General features: G+C 33.8%; 2 protein-coding genes and 1 long non-coding RNA gene across 3 annotated transcripts; all 3 read left to right on the top strand.

The window, feature by feature from the left end:
• The first annotated feature begins 5,409 nt into the window (after window positions 1-5,409).
• LOC131053749 (uncharacterized) lies at window positions 5,410-6,138 on the top strand. The gene is made up of 4 exons (XR_009107765.1): window positions 5,410-5,434; window positions 5,543-5,596; window positions 5,749-5,808; window positions 5,967-6,138. It is a non-coding gene; the product is annotated as an uncharacterized LOC131053749 (long non-coding RNA).
• A 10,293-nt stretch (window positions 6,139-16,431) lies between these two features.
• LOC131053752 (LRR receptor-like serine/threonine-protein kinase FLS2) lies at window positions 16,432-17,525 on the top strand. The gene has a single exon (XM_057988393.2). It carries the CDS (start codon window positions 16,514-16,516, stop codon window positions 17,510-17,512), a length of 999 nt encoding a protein of 332 aa, XP_057844376.1. The 5' UTR covers window positions 16,432-16,513; the 3' UTR covers window positions 17,513-17,525.
• LOC131053746 (putative receptor-like protein kinase At3g47110) lies at window positions 17,525-19,962 on the top strand. Its single transcript, XM_057988389.2, has 2 exons — window positions 17,525-19,195; window positions 19,308-19,962. The coding sequence occupies exons 1-2, from the start codon at window positions 17,833-17,835 to the stop codon at window positions 19,655-19,657; spliced, it is 1,713 nt and encodes a 570-aa protein (XP_057844372.1). The 5' UTR covers window positions 17,525-17,832; the 3' UTR covers window positions 19,658-19,962.
• The last annotated feature ends 442 nt before the right edge of the window (window positions 19,963-20,404 follow it).

Here is a 20,404-nt window from a genome sequence, read left to right as displayed (position 1 = left end):
AGCTCGGAAGAATTATGATCCAGAAGAATATATTCACTGCTGTAGGAACAACCAGAACCTGGGAGAATATTTGCACATTCCCATGGAGGTTGAGGATTTCTTTAGGAACAAGGAGCGGGGATGAGGCTGATGAAGTCTTAGAAGAGTTGAACCAAAAGTTGGAAGAATGAAAACAGAAGTTCTAGCAATTGAGAGAAGAGGGAGACTCTGAGAGTGAGTCTGATCAAAACATAGTTGTATCAACGCTTTGAGCACCTCAAGTAGAAGAAGTGGTAGAGAGTTAGGAGCAAGGTATGGTGAGACTCAACACCAACACAGATGTGAGGATGGAAGAGCATGCAACTTTTTTTGTGGATAAATTTTTTGTATAGTCCAAAGAGTTGAAGTCCTTCTTGTACCACTACAAAGAGAAAATATTGAGGGATAGCATCCCAAATGTCAACCCTGAGAATGAAGCAGAGATGCTAAAAATATTGAAGGAAGACATAGATGCAGAGGTGGCTACAATGACACCACAGAGAGGGAGGAAAATTCTCAGTGACGCAGACATCATTTTGATCCCAGGATGGGATTTAAGTGGCTCTTTCATTTTTGACAGTTTGTTGCATTCAGATAGAAAAGATGTAAAATTAGACATACAGGGAGTTGATGACATCTTTATCGGATCAAGATATGATCCAAATGAAGAGGAAATATTGCTTTGGGCCCTATAGCCCCCAAATAAAAGACCTAAGATTATAGATGTAGATAAGGCATTTGGGCATATGATGAGGCTGAAAGTGGGAGAGGTTAGTCCAATTGTCGCTGCAGATTTGGGGATTGACATTGCAAAAGTGAATAAGGCCCAAATGCAATGGGTGTTAAAGGAGGGTCAAAAATATAAAAATCTATATGAAGACCTATTAAAAAGTCATGGTCATGAAGTACCATAGATAACTGACACTCGTGTGTAGTGGAAAAAGAAATATGAGGACCAAATGAAAGAAAATATAAAGCTAAGAAGGCAAATCAAGACTATCTAGGTGGATACTGCTTGTGTTTTTCTCACCAACAGGTTTGAGCATTTGTTGGAAGTCCTCAAAGAATTATGAACCAACTGTTAGAAGACTCGAGATAATATGGCTTCTCCTGAAATAACTTTGAAGAGACTAAGGGCATCGTTGAAAGAGAAGAGTGTTGATGAGAAGATTGTTGAGAAGATTCAGAGAAGGTTGAACAAACATAAGGCATTTGGTGTGGACATCAAGCAAGAATTTACTGATTGTAACGATATTGTCAGATATGTTGTACCAAATATTGTCGATGAGGTAGACCAGTTAACGGATAAAGGGATTTGGATTGCAGAATGCCAGAATGTACTCAACACATCCCTTAATGTTGCCCGGGCAGATGTTTTGGATATGAAGGAGACAGGTGAGAAGATGGAGAGAATAGTTACCATGGAGATTGTTGTCAAGGATATTGTATTCAACACCAACACTCACTAGGACAACAAATACTTGGAGCACATACAAAAATGTGATGCAATACTAGATGACCATCCCTGTTCTTTGGCCAAGGCTGATTGGATAAACTAAGGATTAGGCAAGTCTTTGGTTTTTCAATCTATTGTTTTGGGCACCAACAGAGATAACTCCACGTATCCCATGTGATCTGTCATATCCAAGAAGGACTCTGACATCATTCTCCAAGCTATCTTCTAAAGTTGATGTCATCCTTCCCTTAAATTTCACCACCTTGTTGGCAAAGAAGTCTGCCACCATGTTGAATTCCCTGAAAGCATGGGACATATGACATTATCAAAGGTATAGATTTTTTTTTGGATAAACTAATCCAACTCTAAATAGTGCATAAGGCCTTAGTGCTCCCATTAAGACATTGGATGATATTATTAGAATCTCCTTCAATCCAAACTTTTTCACCATTAATATGATGCGCCAACAAAATAGTTACTAATGTGTTAAAAAATGGTTACAAGTTTCTTAAAATTAATTAAATTTTTTTTTAAATGGACCCACCCATTTTTTAAATAATAGTTGCCCATTTCTTAAATAAAGGATATCCATTTTATAAATATGAAATGTTGACCCATCTTTTTCCTTAGGTTTTAGCTTGAGAAAGGCATGGGGAGCTAATCTATTGCCTTGGACCTAAAAGTTCAAGGTCGTGTCAATGTCAATATAAAAGAGTGACTTTGAACATATGTCTGATGACCCTTTTGTATAATTTTTTGACAAAATTAAAACCTAGTACAGATGATAGTGTTTAGATTCCAAAATTTTAATTTCTTTTAGGATTGCATCTTTAATTATTTTTTAATAATATTGGTTGATAAACTTGAAATAACAATTTTTTTGGCTAGGTAAGAAGCTGAAGATGAGTCACTTTTGATTGGAGCTGTGAACCAGTGAGACCACATTTTTGAGGGGCCTCATCCTTAGATATGTTTGGAATTAATACCCTTATATCTCCTTGTGTCATCCAATCTATTATTTCTCCTTATCCTCTAGGCACGTTTGATTGACCATTCACACTCCCTATCTCTCTACCCTTCTATGTCAGCACTCCTCCTTATCGCTTTGTCATATTGGGTGTTTTTCTAGAGGAACAAATTTTAGGCATGACCTTTCTATCCTAATGGGTTACATACTCCTTCGTGGAACTATTGACTACAGTTGGTGCTAGTAATACTCGTCCTTGCTTCTGCCATTGCATCTTCATGCAACTATTACTAACAACATCTGACAACATGACCTGACACCAAGTATAGTAGGTCTGAGATAGACTTGAAATCTTAACTTTTCCTAAGGTAGGCATGCAACATACCATTGTGTTGTGGGGTTTCTTTTTTAATTACTTTAAATATTTTACATGTTCTAAAAAAAAGTTATATGACATCAATCTACACACAATTATTTTTCAAAATAGAATTAAACAAATAAAAATATAATAAGTTTAGGTCTAATTATGGTGGTCGTACATGAGGGGTTTATAAAATAACAATTGGGACTGATAAAAAATAAATAAATAAATATTTTTTAAAAAAATTAAAATATCCTCATCAATTTTTAGTGCCATACACATGTTTTCCCAAGAGGATTCATAAAAAATACTTTTATTTTGTCCTGAATGTGGTTGACTTTTTTATGAACATTCTTAAATTATTATTTTCTAGGGAGCTTAGTGAGACCTCAAACATTAGAAGAGAGAAAATTCTTTGATGGGAATGAAGATACATTTGTCACACCTAACTTCTATTGAGAAAAGTAATAGTTTTGTGTAAAAGATTAAAAATATAAACTACTCAATTGGATGATGGGAATAGAAATTCTTATCTTTCTTTTGTAATATCCTTCTCTCCTCTATCAAACAAGTTGATCTATGATAATGTCATATATATTTAAGAGAATGGAGAGAGTGAACATTAACTTTTGGCTCAAAAGATAAAATTGATCATGGTTGAGACATCTAAGAAATCTTGGTTGAGAAGAAGTATCACCAATAGGTGGGATAATCTCTTTCCTTTTTGAGAAGGTTTTAAATTATTTGTGAGATTTATATAGGAAGCTAGTTTGTCCACGCTTACATGATATCTATCTTGGTAAAACTACCACAGTTGGCATTGTTAGTTTATGTAAAACTATTGTTCATTTTATTTAGTTTTGAAGAAATAAATCTCAATAGATTCAATGGTAATTTGTCCCAGGGGTGCCAAAAGATAATCTTCAATCTCATGCTAAATAAATTGGCATAAAAAATAAATAATGGTTAAATTAACGTCCATCATGCATTAGGTGTGACGAATATGTCCAATATAAACAGTCATATATTCTTTCAAGTTGTTGGACAAATCAAGTTTGGCACATTTATTTCTATAGATGCTCCTAATAGAACCTATTGAGATTAACATGAATAATATTCTAAAGGAAAACAACAATCATGGTTAATTTTTTTAAGAATGGAATATGTGAACTTAAGATCATGATCCAAACTAGCACATGCAACATCTTTTTGTTTGAGATGGTGAGATATCACATCCACAATTAAAAGACTAACAATGATGCATAGAAGTACCACAAGAAAATGTTGACAATGGCCTCAATATGCCTTACCTAATTACTAAGAAATAAAAAACCCTTTTAATGAGGTTTTGTACAACACTAAACAAAACTCCATTTAGTGCCTAATCCTTGTTAATCTAATCCTATAGAGTTTTTCAAGGGGTACTCCTATTAAAATACCCTATCAAATCCTTGTTAATCTAATCCTAGAGATTTTTTCAAGGAGTACTCCTATCAAAATACCCTACCAAAAATTTTACAAAATTTAGCCAATTACATGCATTATCAAACTCATAGATGGGTAAACGCATATTTCCGAGGTAATCAAAGTGTGTACCTTGTGGAAATAATTTAGAAAAATTTCTTTTTTAGAGGTACCACTGTACATAACCACCAAAAATGTAAACACTCATATTGAATTGTTGGGTTGAAGCCATTTGAGGCCATGAAAATGACAACTTAAAAATTCCTAATTAATACACAAGGTTGAAAACTTTCTTGTAGCAAAGACATAGTTTGGTATAATAATAGTATAAAACAAAAAATACGCAACTATAGTATGACCAAGTACCTTGTCAAAATTCTCATTTTCTTCTTTTTTAAATTTATTATATTATATTATTAGAACCAAACAATTATATTTATAAATAAATTTAAAATTAATATATCTAGATATAATCAAACACCATACAACATAATATTATAATCTTAACTTAACCAAACAAACCTCCACGAGTCTACCCTATAAAAACAAAACTTAAAATAGTTAAATCAAATACATTTAAAAGAAAATATTTTTCAAAATTCTCTCACGATTAAAAAATCTTCATATGTTTATGTAAAAATCTTTACGTAAACTAATTTAACAATATCTAATTTTCCTTCTCTTTAAAAAAAAACCAAAAAACTTAAAACTACTAGAAAATCTCTTGATATCTTAATGATATTAAAGCACGTCCATGTCTAAAGGTTAGATGATGCACACACAAGAAATTCTCTCCTCATAAAGCAATGCTGTTGTGTTTTACACCCGTGCTTATCCAAAAAAAAATGCCAACTATAGTTGGTAGCTTCTAATTGCAATGGTGCGATCAACTTGGTGCTTATACATGTCTACCTACCACTTTAATAATCACAAATAAACAATTCACAGGGCACTTTCCTTCTCTCTTTCTTTGAAAGATTCTTTAATTAAATATTTATAATTGGAATCCATAGATTAGCTGTAAATTGCAACCTATGGTTTTTAATTAAGGCCTGTAATAAGAAAACCATGGCTCTCAAAATGCATTTATTTGTGTTGTTATTGGCATTTATACTGCTGCTCTTTTTCTCTGCTCTGGGTGAAGGCCGATATCTCTCAGAAGACCAACGTAAGCACTCTGTACTCCATCTAAACATCATATGTCCATCATAAAATAGGGCTGATTCAATCTTAAGAATTTATGTGCTTAAATATGAATAATTTTTTTTGACTGCAGCTTCAAAAGGCTATGGATCTGTCAAACTAACTAAGCAGTCGCCTCCACCTCCAGGTAAAGTTTCTAATTTTCTATTGGACCTGTACTTGGTTATCGTTTTAGGGTTTAAATGTTTCATGAGATTCTAGATAAAAACTAAGATGGTTTCAGATTAGTCCAAAAAATAACAATGTACTTACCCATAAGGTATTCATTGTTATGAATAGACAATATGCTTGAAGACATGATATTAGCGCAGTCTAGACAATTTCAGATTGAAAAATAAGGTATACCCATTTGTTTATCAGAAGTTTAACAATTTCAAGCAATCCGCTTTGAATATTATTTTTAATAATTCAAAAGAATTATATTAAATCATATCAATGGTTAAGCCCAGCCCTAGTTTTGCAATATGGACTGAATTGGGATTTCATTAACTGTGCAGGAAGACGTCCTGGTTGTAAGTATCCGCCGCCGCCTCCGTCGCCTCCTCCTCCTTTCGTTCCTCCGCCTCCGGAGTACAAAGCATGCTGCCAAAATAGTTGCTGTGCAAGGAATAGCGTTTCCTTCTGCTGTTCAAGGCAATGATAGTGATTGCAAGAGTCCTGTTCCGACTTTGAAATACATTACATTAAATAAACTGCGATTTCCCTTCAATAAAGTATGAATCATTTGTTTAGATTATTCGCCAGTTTACAATGCTTCTTAGTCGTTGACTGTTTAATCAACTCTTTGATTAAATGTATGCTTGGATTCTGTCTAGTGGTGGAGAGCATCCATTTTCGATTCTGCAACGACACAATTTCTTTCCCTTATTTGTGGCTTGTTACATCAATTATAATTTTAATTTACATAGAATACTTTATAGATTTGAAAGTGGCAATGCATTGACAAAGAAGCCTAGCGTTTTATAATAAGTTTTTGAAAAATGTTTATTGGCTTGTGAGATGAAGTCTAAATATCCAATAATTGTATTTACGTAGTTATTAATAGAACCATTTAATCAACATAAATATCATTGTATCTAGTAAGAAGAAATGCTGGTCTCTTGTAGTCCCTAATTCATAGATTGTTATAATGCGGTCGAAATTGGTCGAAATTGGGCACCAAATCTAATTTTCAAGTATGGACCACTTTGTTGTTTATTATCTCAAGGAAGCTTTGCTTTCTATATATTCTTTGTTGTTTAGTTATTTTGATTTTGGTTTAGCTGGTTACCCTTTTGGTGGCCAACTTACTTTGTAACAGGGTTTGGGCCCTATCTAAAATCTACTTATCCTAATCAAAAACTTAAATATCATCTATCATTCAACAATTGAATTAACAATAAATAGCGATTCGTCAATATTTATGGCTAGAGGTTTGCTTCTTTTTTATTTTATTTGCTTATTTTCATTCCTAGAGTTGGTTGCTTACTTGAGACAATGCAAATCGTGTGTAGAGTTTTTTTAATATGCTAGCTAACCTCAAATTGTTCAGTCATAAAGTATTAAAATTTTTAAGCATATTCTGATTAATTAAAGATGGATGGGCCTAAATTTTTACATATTTGTTAAAGAACAACTACCTGGGTCCCATGAGGAGTGTGCACCTAGCCAAAAAACATAAAAGACCAAAACATGCTAAAACCCAACGACTAGAATAGAACCACTAAGCCCATATCCAAAAAAGAAAAAACATCCAACCACCCACCCACCAAACACATGAAGGAATGATCTACTAAGTGGGGGCATTATCCTATTGTCATTCATTGCACATAAGTTTAACTTTATCACAATAAGATCTCTTTTTGTTAGAATATTTCCTAGAGGCTTGCGTGATCAAATCTAGAGTAGCCTTGATAACAAAGGCAAGGAGGTCTATCTCTACAAAAGAAGACTTCAGGTGTCTCTTCGTCTTCGTCTTTGTTCATTCTATCTCCTCATGTATGACATGTAGAGAGGCCATATTCTTCATTTCCATTTTCTGACTCGAAGCAATCATTTCCTCAACCTTCCTTTCAAAATCTCATGATTTTCCTTTAGTTCAGTCATTGGTTTCCTTTCGTCCCTCTGAGAGATTTTTTCATTAAGGTCCTTGAGAAATTCATTTTGATACCATACCTTAGATGATTAAACATGAGGAAGAGTTGAGTTTGGAATCTTTTGAATCTACCATCCAATGTGAATTACTTCATAAGCATGAGTGTCACATCCTTTCATACCCCAAAAAGGTTTTCATTGTTGTACCAACTCTATAGTCTAGAGAAAAGAAGTGAAAATAAATGGTATATAGTTATTTTATTTAAACTTAATAAATAAGAAGCAATTGCATTAAAAGAACGTGAAATGGTTACATAAATATCAACATATGAAATGTTTTATAAATTTGAAAGTACCATTGAGTTAATATAGAATCCTAGTATTCTAAAATAGGTCTTTTAAAAATATTTACTCATGACTGAAATCATTAATAAGTAACTATTCTTATATATTCATGATTGGAATTATCTCCTTTTAAATTCACTTACAGGGTTAGTTATTTTCATACTACGTTGGATATACATAGCTAAGCTTGTAATTGTGCATGCATGTGGTTATCAAATGTTTCATTCAATCAAATTTGAGGATATAAAATTAATGATCTAAATTTACTTTTCTCAATAAGAGACACAAATTCTTCATAATAGAGAATAAGAATTATGGGAAGAAATAAGTTGATCATAAATATTAGAATACTATCATATAGTGTTCTCAATGCACATTAAAAATAAGATTCGAATTAATATATAAAATTAAAGGGAGACGGATATTTCTCTTTGAATATTTTAATAAAAATCACAATGTATTCCTCTAAATTAATTCAAAAATTGAAACAAGTTAGTGCAGCAAATTATATTTTAATAGATTTGATTTTTCAGGAGAGGTGATACACTAAGCATAATTCCCCTACAAAATAAATTTTGTTGAGATTGACCTCTATTCATGTGTTGAATATTCCTTCTTTGAGGATATTGCATTATATCTATCAATTATTTTTAGCAACAATAAAACTATACATATACCACTAAATTGTTGTGTCCAATTTATAATAAGAAAATAGAAGAAGTTGGATATAGTAAACTTCAATGACCTGAAAGAACAATGTCAAATAAAAAATTCAAAAAACCTTAAAAGAGGCTTGCCTCTAAAATGAACTATGTTTAAAGTTGTGAAACAATGAGAAGGGGGGTAAAATCAAGCAAGGGAGATGCTAGATGTTGACATAAAAATTGCTCAAAGGGTGAGAGTGAGGGTGGCATGAAATAAATATTTTGAAGGAACCTCTAACTTTGTTAATGAACGAGGAAGCTGTAATTATGATTTAAGAAAGCTAGTGATAAAAAATATAATATTTTTTTCTTACCGTGCTCTAGATGGAAATTTTACACAATATTTAAATAGCTACGATTAGCAAATGAGGCTTCTAACAAGGGAAGGACTTGCCATATCATGAAAGTCTCATTTCTTATAATAGAGTAAAGGCTAAGTTTCATCTTTCTAATTAATTATGTGAAACTTTTTATATGGTTATAGAATTATAATTCTTGACAATGTGACCAATAGATCTCTCTTCATTTTTTGATGATGCCTTCCCTCGATCAATGATTGCATTTGTATTCAGTAATTTTTGTTTTGAAATTTAGATTTTGAACAATCTAATCAATAGTTTTGCAAATAAAATTGCTTATTTTTTCTTAATAGTTTATTTTCTAAGGCCTCCCTATCACATTTGTGATTCTCTTAGCATCAATATGCCTTTTATGGAAACCAAGAGTCATTAAAACGCCTTTAGTAGTTTTATCTAAGAATTTAAAATGTTAGGACCTAGATCCATGAACTTTTTAAGCCCTTAGGGAGAGAATCTTTTCCTTGGCATATATTTCTTGTATGGGAGTAGCCTTACATCCTCCAAAAATTCACTCAAATTTTAAGTTCTTTCAAGGAACAGATTTAATTTAACATATGGAAAGATAGAAATTTCACTTTTTTAACTGTTCTTTGAATTCTCCTTTTTCTCTATTTGTTGATACTATGATTTTTTCTAATAGTTTAGTATATATCTGAGTGCATGCCAATATGGTTGCATTTGAGGTGGCTTACTTTCAAGTGCTATTAGATCATTGAGGTAATGTCCTTATACTATTGCTAAAGTTCCTCATTTTTCCTTCTTCTTTCAAGGATGCTCCCCTTTTCAAGGACACCATTGTGGGTGTATCTTCTTCCCATGGCAATCAAGAGAATTTTCTCATAGGATTTTGGAAGTACTATGGAAAATGATCATATTCAATGAGATTGGTCATATCCTACTTTTCAATGCTTTGTCCCTCTAACACTTCGTGTAAGAACTTTTGGGTGGCCTATGGGAGGCACTACTAGATGGTTTGACTACAACAAATTCTCTCAACTATCTCTTTCTATTTCTCATAATCTTATGAAAACCAAAGAAACGCGTGACATAATAATAAGAAAAAGGATAAGGATCTTTAGGAGATTCCATTGAACACATTGGACCCTATCAATGTATGGAAGAAATTTTATGATTGGGATTCTCTTCCTTCTCCCTCTATTCTAGCCCTTGCCATGCATAGTAGCTTTCCTTAATGCTTTCATGTTATGGATTATTATACTATTCAGGCTTTAAAGGTGTGAAATAACTCAACCTTCTTTTTGTTGTGAATATGTGTAACATTATTTTTTAATGATAATCTACACATATTCAACAAAATAAATTATTTATTATTATACTTCTCCTAAAAAGTTATATATTAGTGTTTAATAGAATGTCATGTAATTTATTATAACACTAAATGACTTATTGATCAAAACTTACCAGAGATATTATTGTTGTTTATTTGTCTTTGAGACTAATAATTATACTACTGTATCTTTACCTTTAAGATTGATTATTATTTTGTTATACTAGTTTCCTCATTCCGTGTACAATTCCTTTATGAACTGCTATTTTTTTAAATGATGAGCCAATCTTAAGATAACAAGAATATATCATGATATGCATTTGTTAATTTTATATACTAACTAAAATCAATGCTCTAGTTTGAGTATTTAAAAGGCAATGATTCATCCTTTGTGTCTGAACTCTTTTTCAATAGACCTGTCAAATTATATGACAAATGCAGCATTAGCAAATCCGTAGAACTCACTTAAACGATGGTTTATTGCCTTATTTTATTATTTTATTGTTTTCCTACTTGCAAAACTATGTTAAATTCAACGAATTAGTATGACCGGTATGAGAGAAATGTCTTCATGGCGAGCCAATGAAAGCAAACTGTTGACTGTTGTATTTAATAATTGGGCTTAGAGATGATGGATAAGGATAAGAGTTTAGTTTTCAAACCCATTTGTTTACTTCCATCATTTTCATTCACCACTAGTATTTATATTTTGATATATTGGAAGCATTGTCAACATGCCAACTAACAAAAGTGCCGACAATATCAAATGGCAACTACTGAAAATGAATATACATTTAAATAATAAAGTCCAATTGACCGTAACTCAGCCTGAGAGGGCGTTGAAGTTCTGGTTAAGCCAATAAAATATAGATTGTAAGATATGATAGTCAGATCTTCACCATTTTCTATTACACAACCCATCCTGTACCTCTTGCACATAATTCATCATTGTTTCCATGGAGCAGGTAAATGGATTTCTCCTACTGAGAAAATAAATATTTTATCTCTATAAATAAGGTCTTTAAAGTGATTTTCTTTTGTCCGTCAAATTTTGTCATACAACTTTTCATACAACTTTTATTTCATTTTGAAGATGGATCAAATGGTGTGATGGGATGTTTGATAAAAAAAATATCACTAGTTGAATCTAAAACAACTTGTAATAATCACTATAAATTTTGTAAATCAAATATCTTTCATTAAATAAAAATTAATGAAATTTTAATTTATATTTTTCAAATTATTTATAATAGTTTGAAATTTAGAAATATTATTAAATTGCATTTTGTTTTCATTTTAGTTTTAATCACACGAAAAAGAACCAGACAAATAAAGTTTGACTTAGAGTTCAAGTATCATCTTGGCTCAATAACTAATATTGTAATGGGATAGAAAACAATTAGATTATGCAACTATCATCACAAGTTACAACAAGATATTCCCATCGAGATAATGATCATTAGGAAGATTTAGAACCATATTCTAGCTATACCATATAAATATTTAAACCACAAACATTAGACAAAATGGAAGTGACTTATGGGTTCCCCCCCAACCCAAGGTGTTTTAAGCTAAATTTTGATGGGCCCTCTAAGGGGAACCTAGGTCAAGCGGGGAGGGTGGTGTAATAAGAGGTCAAGATAGAAAACTAGTAGTGGCCTATATGGAAAATTTCGGTATCCAAACTTCCAACATGGCTGAAATGACGGTGGCCTTTATTAGCATTTCTATTGCCAAGAATAAGGCAATTGAACACACCATGTTTCAACACATTTTTAAGGAAGGTAACAAGGCCGTTGATAGGCTTGCTAACTTGGGCCCCTTCTTTGAGGGCATTAAACTATAGATGGATTGGTATGATTTCTCTAATGAAATGCATGCAATTATAGATGAGGACAACTAAATCTATGGAGCCAAAATATTTGAAAATTGCCATTTTGTTCAGTTTCTATCCATGATGTGCTTCTTTGATTTTTCAAGGTGGATGGATGCTATTGATGGCAAGGAAAGTATTTTTTTCTTTATCGCCTCTAAAAAGGTTTATTTCCATTATGGTTTATGTGAAACTACCTTGGCTTCTAGCTTTGGGTTTTGTGCATCCAAGATGGGAGTAGACTTAATTCAAACAAAGCTAGATTCTAGTGATAAGTCTAAAGAAAATGTTGCCCTTTGGGAGAAAGTTATTGAAGGTAGTTTATCAAATTATGTGGAGTGTACAAAGGGCTTTGACCATGTGATTTCTAATTAATTTCCTTAGTCATGGAAAAATAGTGATGTTCAAGTGGGGAAGGTGAAATTTATTGTGTTGGGAGAGACTATTGTTGTGGTGATAGGGCTGCCCATGGAGGGAAATAATTTCCGAAACAAGCCTTAATGGAACAATAAGGAATATTTTAAAAGGTTTCTAGGCTTAAGTGAGAAGGTGTCCTGCCACCAAAGTAGTTTCAAAACAGATGACTTGTTTGGTGTTTGGAAGGATGTGGTTATTCTCTTGATGAAATTATTCACTTTCGACAGATGCTTCAAAAGGTTTTTGTCTCAATTGTTCTTGATTCTTAATCAACTTCGGCATGGGGTAAGGATGAATTTTCCCTTTTGGATTTTCACTTCTATCTCCCAGTCTATCAAGATTGCTAAGTCTAAGGACTACCTTCCCCTATATTAAGGGCTCATTTAGCATCTCTATAAGTTCCATTTGAGTTTAACCCATTCCGTTGGCCCTAATGTTAACCTCCATAACTCTGATTTGGGTCTGGGCCTATGCATTATGCTTCTGGTCAATCAATTTGTAGTTGTTTCTTCTAGTAAACCTAAAAAGGTTTCTATAAGGGTTAATCCCTCACAAAATGAAAAGTCAAAAACCCCTTTGGGCTCCCCTATTGGTTAATCCTAAACTCATAAATTGATTATTGTTCAAGAGGAATATGAGATACAACCTCCTCTTTGTCTATTACGTCTGATTGGGCCCCAAATAATTTTGAGAGTCAAGACGCTTACCCCCTATCTCCCCATTTCCCCTATGATTTCACTAAATACTCTCCCCATAACACTTTGTTTAACGATAAATTTTACCTCTTTGCGGCTAAGGTTAATGAACTATGTGAGGAGTTCAATAAACATGAATTGTTTCTCCACTAGCTGCTAGGTCAATTTGAGGTGGAAAAGAATAAGATTAACAAGCTCAAATCTATTAATGAAGTGGAGGCCAGAGCGTCTAGTTGGGTGGATGATGAGAAACAATAGAGGGCTTCGATGTAAGTGGGGAATTTGGTTGGGATGATCGAGAAATGGGAGGTGGTGGATAATATAGTTGAAGAGATCATAGAGAAAATCGGTCAAACAGAAAACATGAATTATTTGGTTGAATTGGTGGATGCTCTCCATGAAAATCAAGAAGAAATGAGGTGGAATACGGAGGATACGTTTGACTAACATAGGGAAATCATAGAAAAGAACTCTTCTACTCTGCATGACATTCTTAAATGAGATAGCTAAGAGCCAAGCCAAGAAGAGAATACTTCTAGGCTCCCTATTTACAATATAATTTGAAGTGTCTATTACAAAGGTGAAGGCCATGCTAGACTCCTTGGTTGTTGCCTTTGGGAAATATTCCTCTAAAAAAACTCTTTATGCTGGATAAGGGTAAATATATCTATGTAGATATGTAAGGTTCAAGCCTCTCTCGATTCTATTAATATTATCATAACAAAAGTGACCTATGCTCAAACCAGGGAAGTTAAAAGGGAAATTTGATAAGAGGGAAAGAAAGCCTTATCTTTTTCTTCTTTGAGGCTAACTAAGCTTGAGAAGGTGTTTGTCAAAGATCTTAAATGATAAATAATAATCAATTGAATTATAAGATCCCTAAATAGGTAGATAGATTGAATGATGTGAGAATACACATAATATTCATTAATATTTATTTTGTGTGTTTGTGTGCATGTGTGTAATGGACTTCACAAAATACCATTCACCTAATAACCCGCATCATACATGAATCCTCTCTAGATAATAATATCAATAATTTATCCAAGGATTGCTCAAATCTGTACCACTAAATTGTTGAAGATTGAAGAAAAAATAATCTACTACAGTACAAAACAAACATGTAAAGTTTAAGTTGTAAATAAATATAATGGGTTGGGGGTTCTCAATTAGATCAATGCTCATCCTTTGATATACAGCAATATATCATTTTCTTTCAATGAGTTAAAGACATAAATATTTTGATTTCAATGTCAAGTTTGGCCAAAAAGTAGGAACCATTATTGTATTATGTCTCACTAGGAAATCTATAGCTTGACTATAAGGCAATGTTATCTACACAAGCATACAATGTTCTCAAGGATATAGAATTGAGGTCTTTAGCAACATCAAAAGAACTAATAAAAAAAACATTTTCATAAGGATGCATATTCTTTCCATTCTTTTTTATTTATTAAAAATAGAGTACATGATGGGGAGCTATGGCCCATTAGTCCAAGATGTAAAACCCTATTTCATGCAGATCTGCTACCATTAAGGCTAATACAAAAACTATTAAGTTACATGTGCCATAGTATCATATATAAAAAAGGATTAACAAGTGTCATAGTATCAACACAGAAAAAATTAATAACATTAGACTAATATAGCTAGCATACTACTCCAATAGACCCTTGGCATTGCTACTATACTCTACATAATCACAATCATAGGTACCAATGGGAGGCTCTATCATGTCATCATATTTGTAAAGATCTTTAACAATGGGCTAATACTAAGTTTTTTGTAGTCTTTTTGGCCTATTGGTTACTTCTTCAAGGGATTTATTAATATTGTTCGTTTCCATGTATTGTTTCAAGAGTGCAAGATAATCTTCATTTGGATTGTTTCTTCCATGTGGGAGGAAACGCACATGCTTGATATTTATTTTGCGCACAATTAACAAACCTTTTTAAAGTAGGACCATAAACTTGTTTTTTAGAATTTCCATAACTATGAATACCTATAACACAATTTTATGAAAGTTGGGTTCACTAGTGAGCTCAGTATGGTACCTTATGTTGTCTTGGAATACTTCTTCATATCTCTTCTTCCAACTATATCAAAGAACATCATTAGTCAAAATAAGCCAATAAACCACAAAGAAAATATAAATTTACATTCAAAGAATAAGTGCTCAAAAGACTCATTAACTTGGTATAGGTCATAGGTTCTAGCAAGGACTTCAACCACCTCTAACAAATTCCCCATAGCCAACTTTTAAGGAACAACAACCATGTAAAATAGGCTTTTATTTTATTTCCATAGATTTACACTAGATATGAATTAGATTAGTAGCCTAGATGCTATTATTCAAATTTAAATTATAGTCATTATTAATCAAAACAATAACATTCCTTATATCAATAAGAAAATGACACAACATTTCTAAGGATTGACATCTTTAAAAATCTTTTACATAATCAACTTTTTACATAATTTTTTAGAATATAGATATTCGAATATAATTTATTAATAATTTGAAATGACTTATGATTTTTTTTTAATCTAACTATCAAATCTAGTTGAATATAATAATCCTACCTTAAAAAAGATGAGGCTGCCTTTAAAATAGAATAATATATCATGATATAGTATTTATTAATGTTACAGACTAACTAAAATTAATTCTCTAATTTGACTAGAGAAAAGCAACGAGTTATCTTTTGTCTTGAACTATTGTCCGGTCAAACTAAATGGCGAATATAGTATCAGCAACTACGGGGAACTTGCCAAAGCAATACTGGATTGTTTTTTCCACGTTTTTCTTTGTTTCCCATCAACTTCACTTATTTTATAATTTTACTGCATTCCTCTTGCAAAATTTATGTTAAAAGTCACCGATATATGACAAATATGAGACAAATCTCTTCCGTAGGGAGCAAGTGACAGTGAATTGTGTGAACAGGAACACAAAGGACAACAATTGACTGCGGTATTTAATAATTGGACTGACAGATGAGTAGTCAAGGGTTGTTTGGAACCCATTCATTTCCTTCCATTGCTTTCAGCAACCACAAATATTTTTATATATGACCCAACGACCAAGAGTGCCGATAGTAAGAAATGGCAATTATGACAAAAACGAATATATTTAAATAATAAAGATTATTTGACCCAAACTGGGCCTGCTGGAGGCGTTGAAGTTCCGGTGAAGATAATAAAATAGAGGCTGTGAGATCAGAGAAGACACTCAGATCTTCTTGATCTCTGCCCTTACATCTTCGGTGAACAATACTCTGTTCGACAAGATGCATCCCTTGTTTGGAATGTGCTTTGTTCTCTTTCATTTTCTATTGCCCTGTACCTCTGCAATTACTGATGAGCAAAGTCTTATAGATTTCAGGAAATCCATCACCTTGGATCCTCTAAATTCCTTAGCCAATTGGGTCCCTACTGTTCACTTCTGCAATTGGACTGGAGTTACTTGTAATTCGGCCAGAAACAGAGTTCAATTGCTTGAGTTGGCAGATATGGAATTAGAAGGTACCATCTCCCATTCAATTGGCAACCTCTCTTTCCTTACACAACTCGACCTCATCAACAACAGTTTTGTAGGCCAAATTCCACAGGAAATAGGGCGAATTCAAGTTTTAAAGGCTCTCTATCTTTCAATCAATCATTTACAGGGCTCTATTCCAAGGAATTTGACTTCCTGCAAGGAGTTACAAGAATTGAACCTGGCTGCTAACCAATTGACTGGTACAATTCCTTTAGAATTGAGTATGCTTACAAATCTTCGTGTCCTTAAACTCGGCTCCAACAATCTTTCTGGTAACATCCCTCCCTCCTTAGGAAATCTCTCTCATCTCGAAGTATTGTATATGGCAGATCTTGAACTTGAAGGTCACATTCCACCAGAACTGGGAAAGCTATCTAACTTGACCTCTTTTCTCCTCTTTGAGAATCGCCGTTTAACTGGCCCTATTCCCTCCTCAATCTCAAATTGTTCGGGCTTGATCGAATTGGGCCTCTATAGCAACAGCTTGACTAGTAGTATTCCACTAGAATTGGGCAAGCTATCTCGCCTTACAGTTCTATATCTATGGGACAATCAGCTGAAAGGCACCATCCCAGCCACAATTGCCAATTGTACACAACTGAGTGAACTTGATTTGGAGCTCAACCATCTCAGTGGAGAAGTACCATTGGTGTTGAGCAGGCTTTCAAAGCTTCAAACACTGAGCCTATCGTCTAATCAACTTGTTGCGGCAGCTCAGACACCATTCCCATTCTTACTGCCCTTCTGAATTGCACCGTCCTGAAAAGCCTATTGATTCATGACAATAATTTAACTGGAAACTTGCCAGAGCAGCTTCCAAAAAATCTTACTCTGTTGTCACTATATAGAAATAATATAACAGGAATTATACCTTCACTTCTTGCCAACATAACCTACTTGAGAGACCTTGATTTGTCATCCAATCTCCTTACAGGCCGCATCCCATCCTCTCTCAGAAGCCTGGGTAATTTGCAAAGATTATTGTTGGATAACGACAAGCTAGAAGGAAGCATACCCAGTGAGATTGGTGAAATAAAAAGCCTTGGGAAGCTATCAGTGAGCCATAATATGCTTTCTGGAGAGATCCCTGATACAATTGGTGGCCTTCAACAGTTAACGCATCTTGTGCTTAACCACAACAATCTATCCAGGAATATACCTGCAAGTTTGGGAAAATGTTACAAATTGCAATTGCTGGATCTCTCCAACAATCAGTTCAGTGGACTCATACCCAATGAAGTGGCTAGTCTTGCTAATCTACAGATTTATTTCAATTTATCCAGAAACTTCTTGGAGGGATCTCTGCCCATGGAGATTGGAAAGATGATTCATGTTCAAGCTATTGATGTTTCAGTTAACAGGTTAGAAGGGACAATTCCAGCTACTCTGGAAAGTTGTGAGCAACTTGAATATCTGAATTTATCTTCCAATGAATTGCAAGGGACAATACCCAATTCTCTCAGTGGATTAAAAAGTCTTGTAAGCATGGACCTGTCTTTCAACAATCTTTCAGGTTTGATCCCTGTGTCTCTTAGGTCGCTGAATATGCTTCAATATTTGAATTTGTCTTTCAATAACTTCAGTGGAGAAATCAGAGAAGAGGGCATCTTTAAAAATTTGACAGCTGCATCATTTATGGGAAATACGTTTCTCTGTGGAGAATGGATCGAGTTACCTTCATGCTCTGTTCTCAATACTCAGCCAAAAGACCACACCAACAGAACTAAAATATTAGCAGCAGTGGGTGGAACCATTGGCTTCCTGTTTGTTTGTTTATTGATCTTGGGCCTAATTTACAGGAGGCGCAAGGTCAACTCCGATGCTCACAGTGACATTTTGCCCCTGAAACTCATGGATGACAAGGGGATTTCCTATCAAGAAATCGTTAAAGCCACTGATGGGTTCAACGAGAAAAACATGTTAGGGACTGGCAGCTTTGGCTCAGTGTACAAAGGCATTATGGATGATGGTAAAATTGCTGCTTTCAAACTTCTAAATTTGCAAAATGAGGAAGCCAAGAAGAGCTTCAGCAAGGAATGCAAAGTGTTGGCAGAAGTCAGGCACAGGAACCTGGTCAAAATCATATCCTTCTGTTTAGAATTTGGACACAAAGTATTGGTTTTAGATTTCATGTCCAACGGGAATCTGGACACACTACTGCATTCCAAGGATAACTCATTGACCTTCAGGGAGATATTGAACATAGCAATCGATGTTATCCATGGATTAGAATATCTGCATCATGACTGTTTTCTGCAAGTTGTACATTGTGATATAAAACCAAGCAACATTCTTCTGGATGATTATATGACAGCACATGTAGCAGATTTTGGGATTGCCCAAATAATTTGTGGGTCAGATACAAGTACCACTGAGTCAGGAAATACTTCCACTCTAGTTCTCAAAGGATCGATGGGCTACATTGCACCAGGTACTTGCTTTCAATTATCTAACTAGTTTCTCCTTTGAATATGCTCTGTCTATTACCAAATGACTCCTCTACATGAGCTAACCAAAATTCTTCATTTTCTTTCATAATGTAGAGTATGGATTTGGTGGGAAGGTATCCACGAGAGGCGATATTTACAGTTATGGTATTATGCTGTTGGAAATGGTAACTCGAAAGAGTCCAACTGACCATATGTTTGTGGGAGGATTGAACCTCCAGAAGTGGGTAAACATGCATTTTGATAACAAAATGGACGAGATTGTTGACACGAGCATGATGAAGGAAATAGGAGAATATGGAGTAAATCAGTGTCTGATTCCATTCCTACTTGTTGGTCTGGAGTGTTCAAATGAGTCCCCCAGTGAAAGACCCTCAGCCAGAGACGTGGTAGGAGTACTGAAAACTATTAGGACGACTCTCCTTGAAGATCATGAAAATTTGTAAAGCGTGGACTGCATGTTGTATTTATATGCTTTGGTTCCAATGTTTCTTACTACAATAACTGTTTTGTTGAAAGTCAGATCACTGTAGTTGTTTTTCAGGATTTTATGTTACAGTTATTTTAGAATTAAATCATTAGAAACCATGAAAGAAATTTAGATAACAGATATCACTGACCGTTGAGTCATAATTCAAGTGTACAATGTAGAGAGCGTAAACGAAATTTTGGCTTCTATAGGCCTCGTTGTCACATGCTACAGCCTGGTGTTAGCTTTCTGTTCTTGGCAGCTTGTTGCTGCCCCTTCTTTGTATTATTATTTCTGTATTTATTGAAAAACCTTTTTTTTAAAGAGGCTTCATTGCGAAGGGAATCAATATCCAAGTTTCTATCATATGTGTCGTTAATTGAAATTTGGATTTTCTTGTAGAAAACCTACAACCTGTAATATGTGAGAAAATACATGCCCTTTATTTAAATTTTAAATAATGACAGTAAAACAAAAAAAATTCAAAATGAAAGACAATTTGACATGTTATGGTGCTGAATATTACTTGCAATGTAAATCTCAAAACTGTAATAAATATTCGTGCAAGTGGCATTATTCTGTTAGAAATAACCTACATTAGTTATTATGCTGAGTGGCATTGTGCAGTTGTTTCTATACAAGAAAGTGGATTTTGAGAGCCACCGTATTCTTATGAAGAAAACCCCCAATCCACAGATTGAATTTTGTATACGTTGGATATGAT

Source organism: Cryptomeria japonica, chromosome 11 (assembly GCF_030272615.1).
Source record: "Cryptomeria japonica chromosome 11, Sugi_1.0, whole genome shotgun sequence".
NCBI classification, from domain to species: Eukaryota; Viridiplantae; Streptophyta; class Pinopsida; order Cupressales; family Cupressaceae; genus Cryptomeria; species Cryptomeria japonica.
Note: the sequence above shows the minus strand (reverse complement) of the source record. Positions and strands in the feature narration are given on the sequence as shown.

Bases quoted from the DNA above. Each gene is read 5' to 3' on its own strand.
- LOC131053752 (XM_057988393.2), top strand. From the start codon at position 16,514: ATGCATCCCTTGTTTGGAATGTGCTTTGTTCTCTTTCATTTTCTATTG.
- LOC131053746 (XM_057988389.2), top strand. From the start codon at position 17,833: ATGCTTTCTGGAGAGATCCCTGATACAATTGGTGGCCTTCAACAGTTA. The intron at 19,196-19,307 runs GTACTTGCTTTC...TTCATAATGTAG, and splicing joins GATGGGCTACATTGCACCAG to AGTATGGATTTGGTGGGAAG.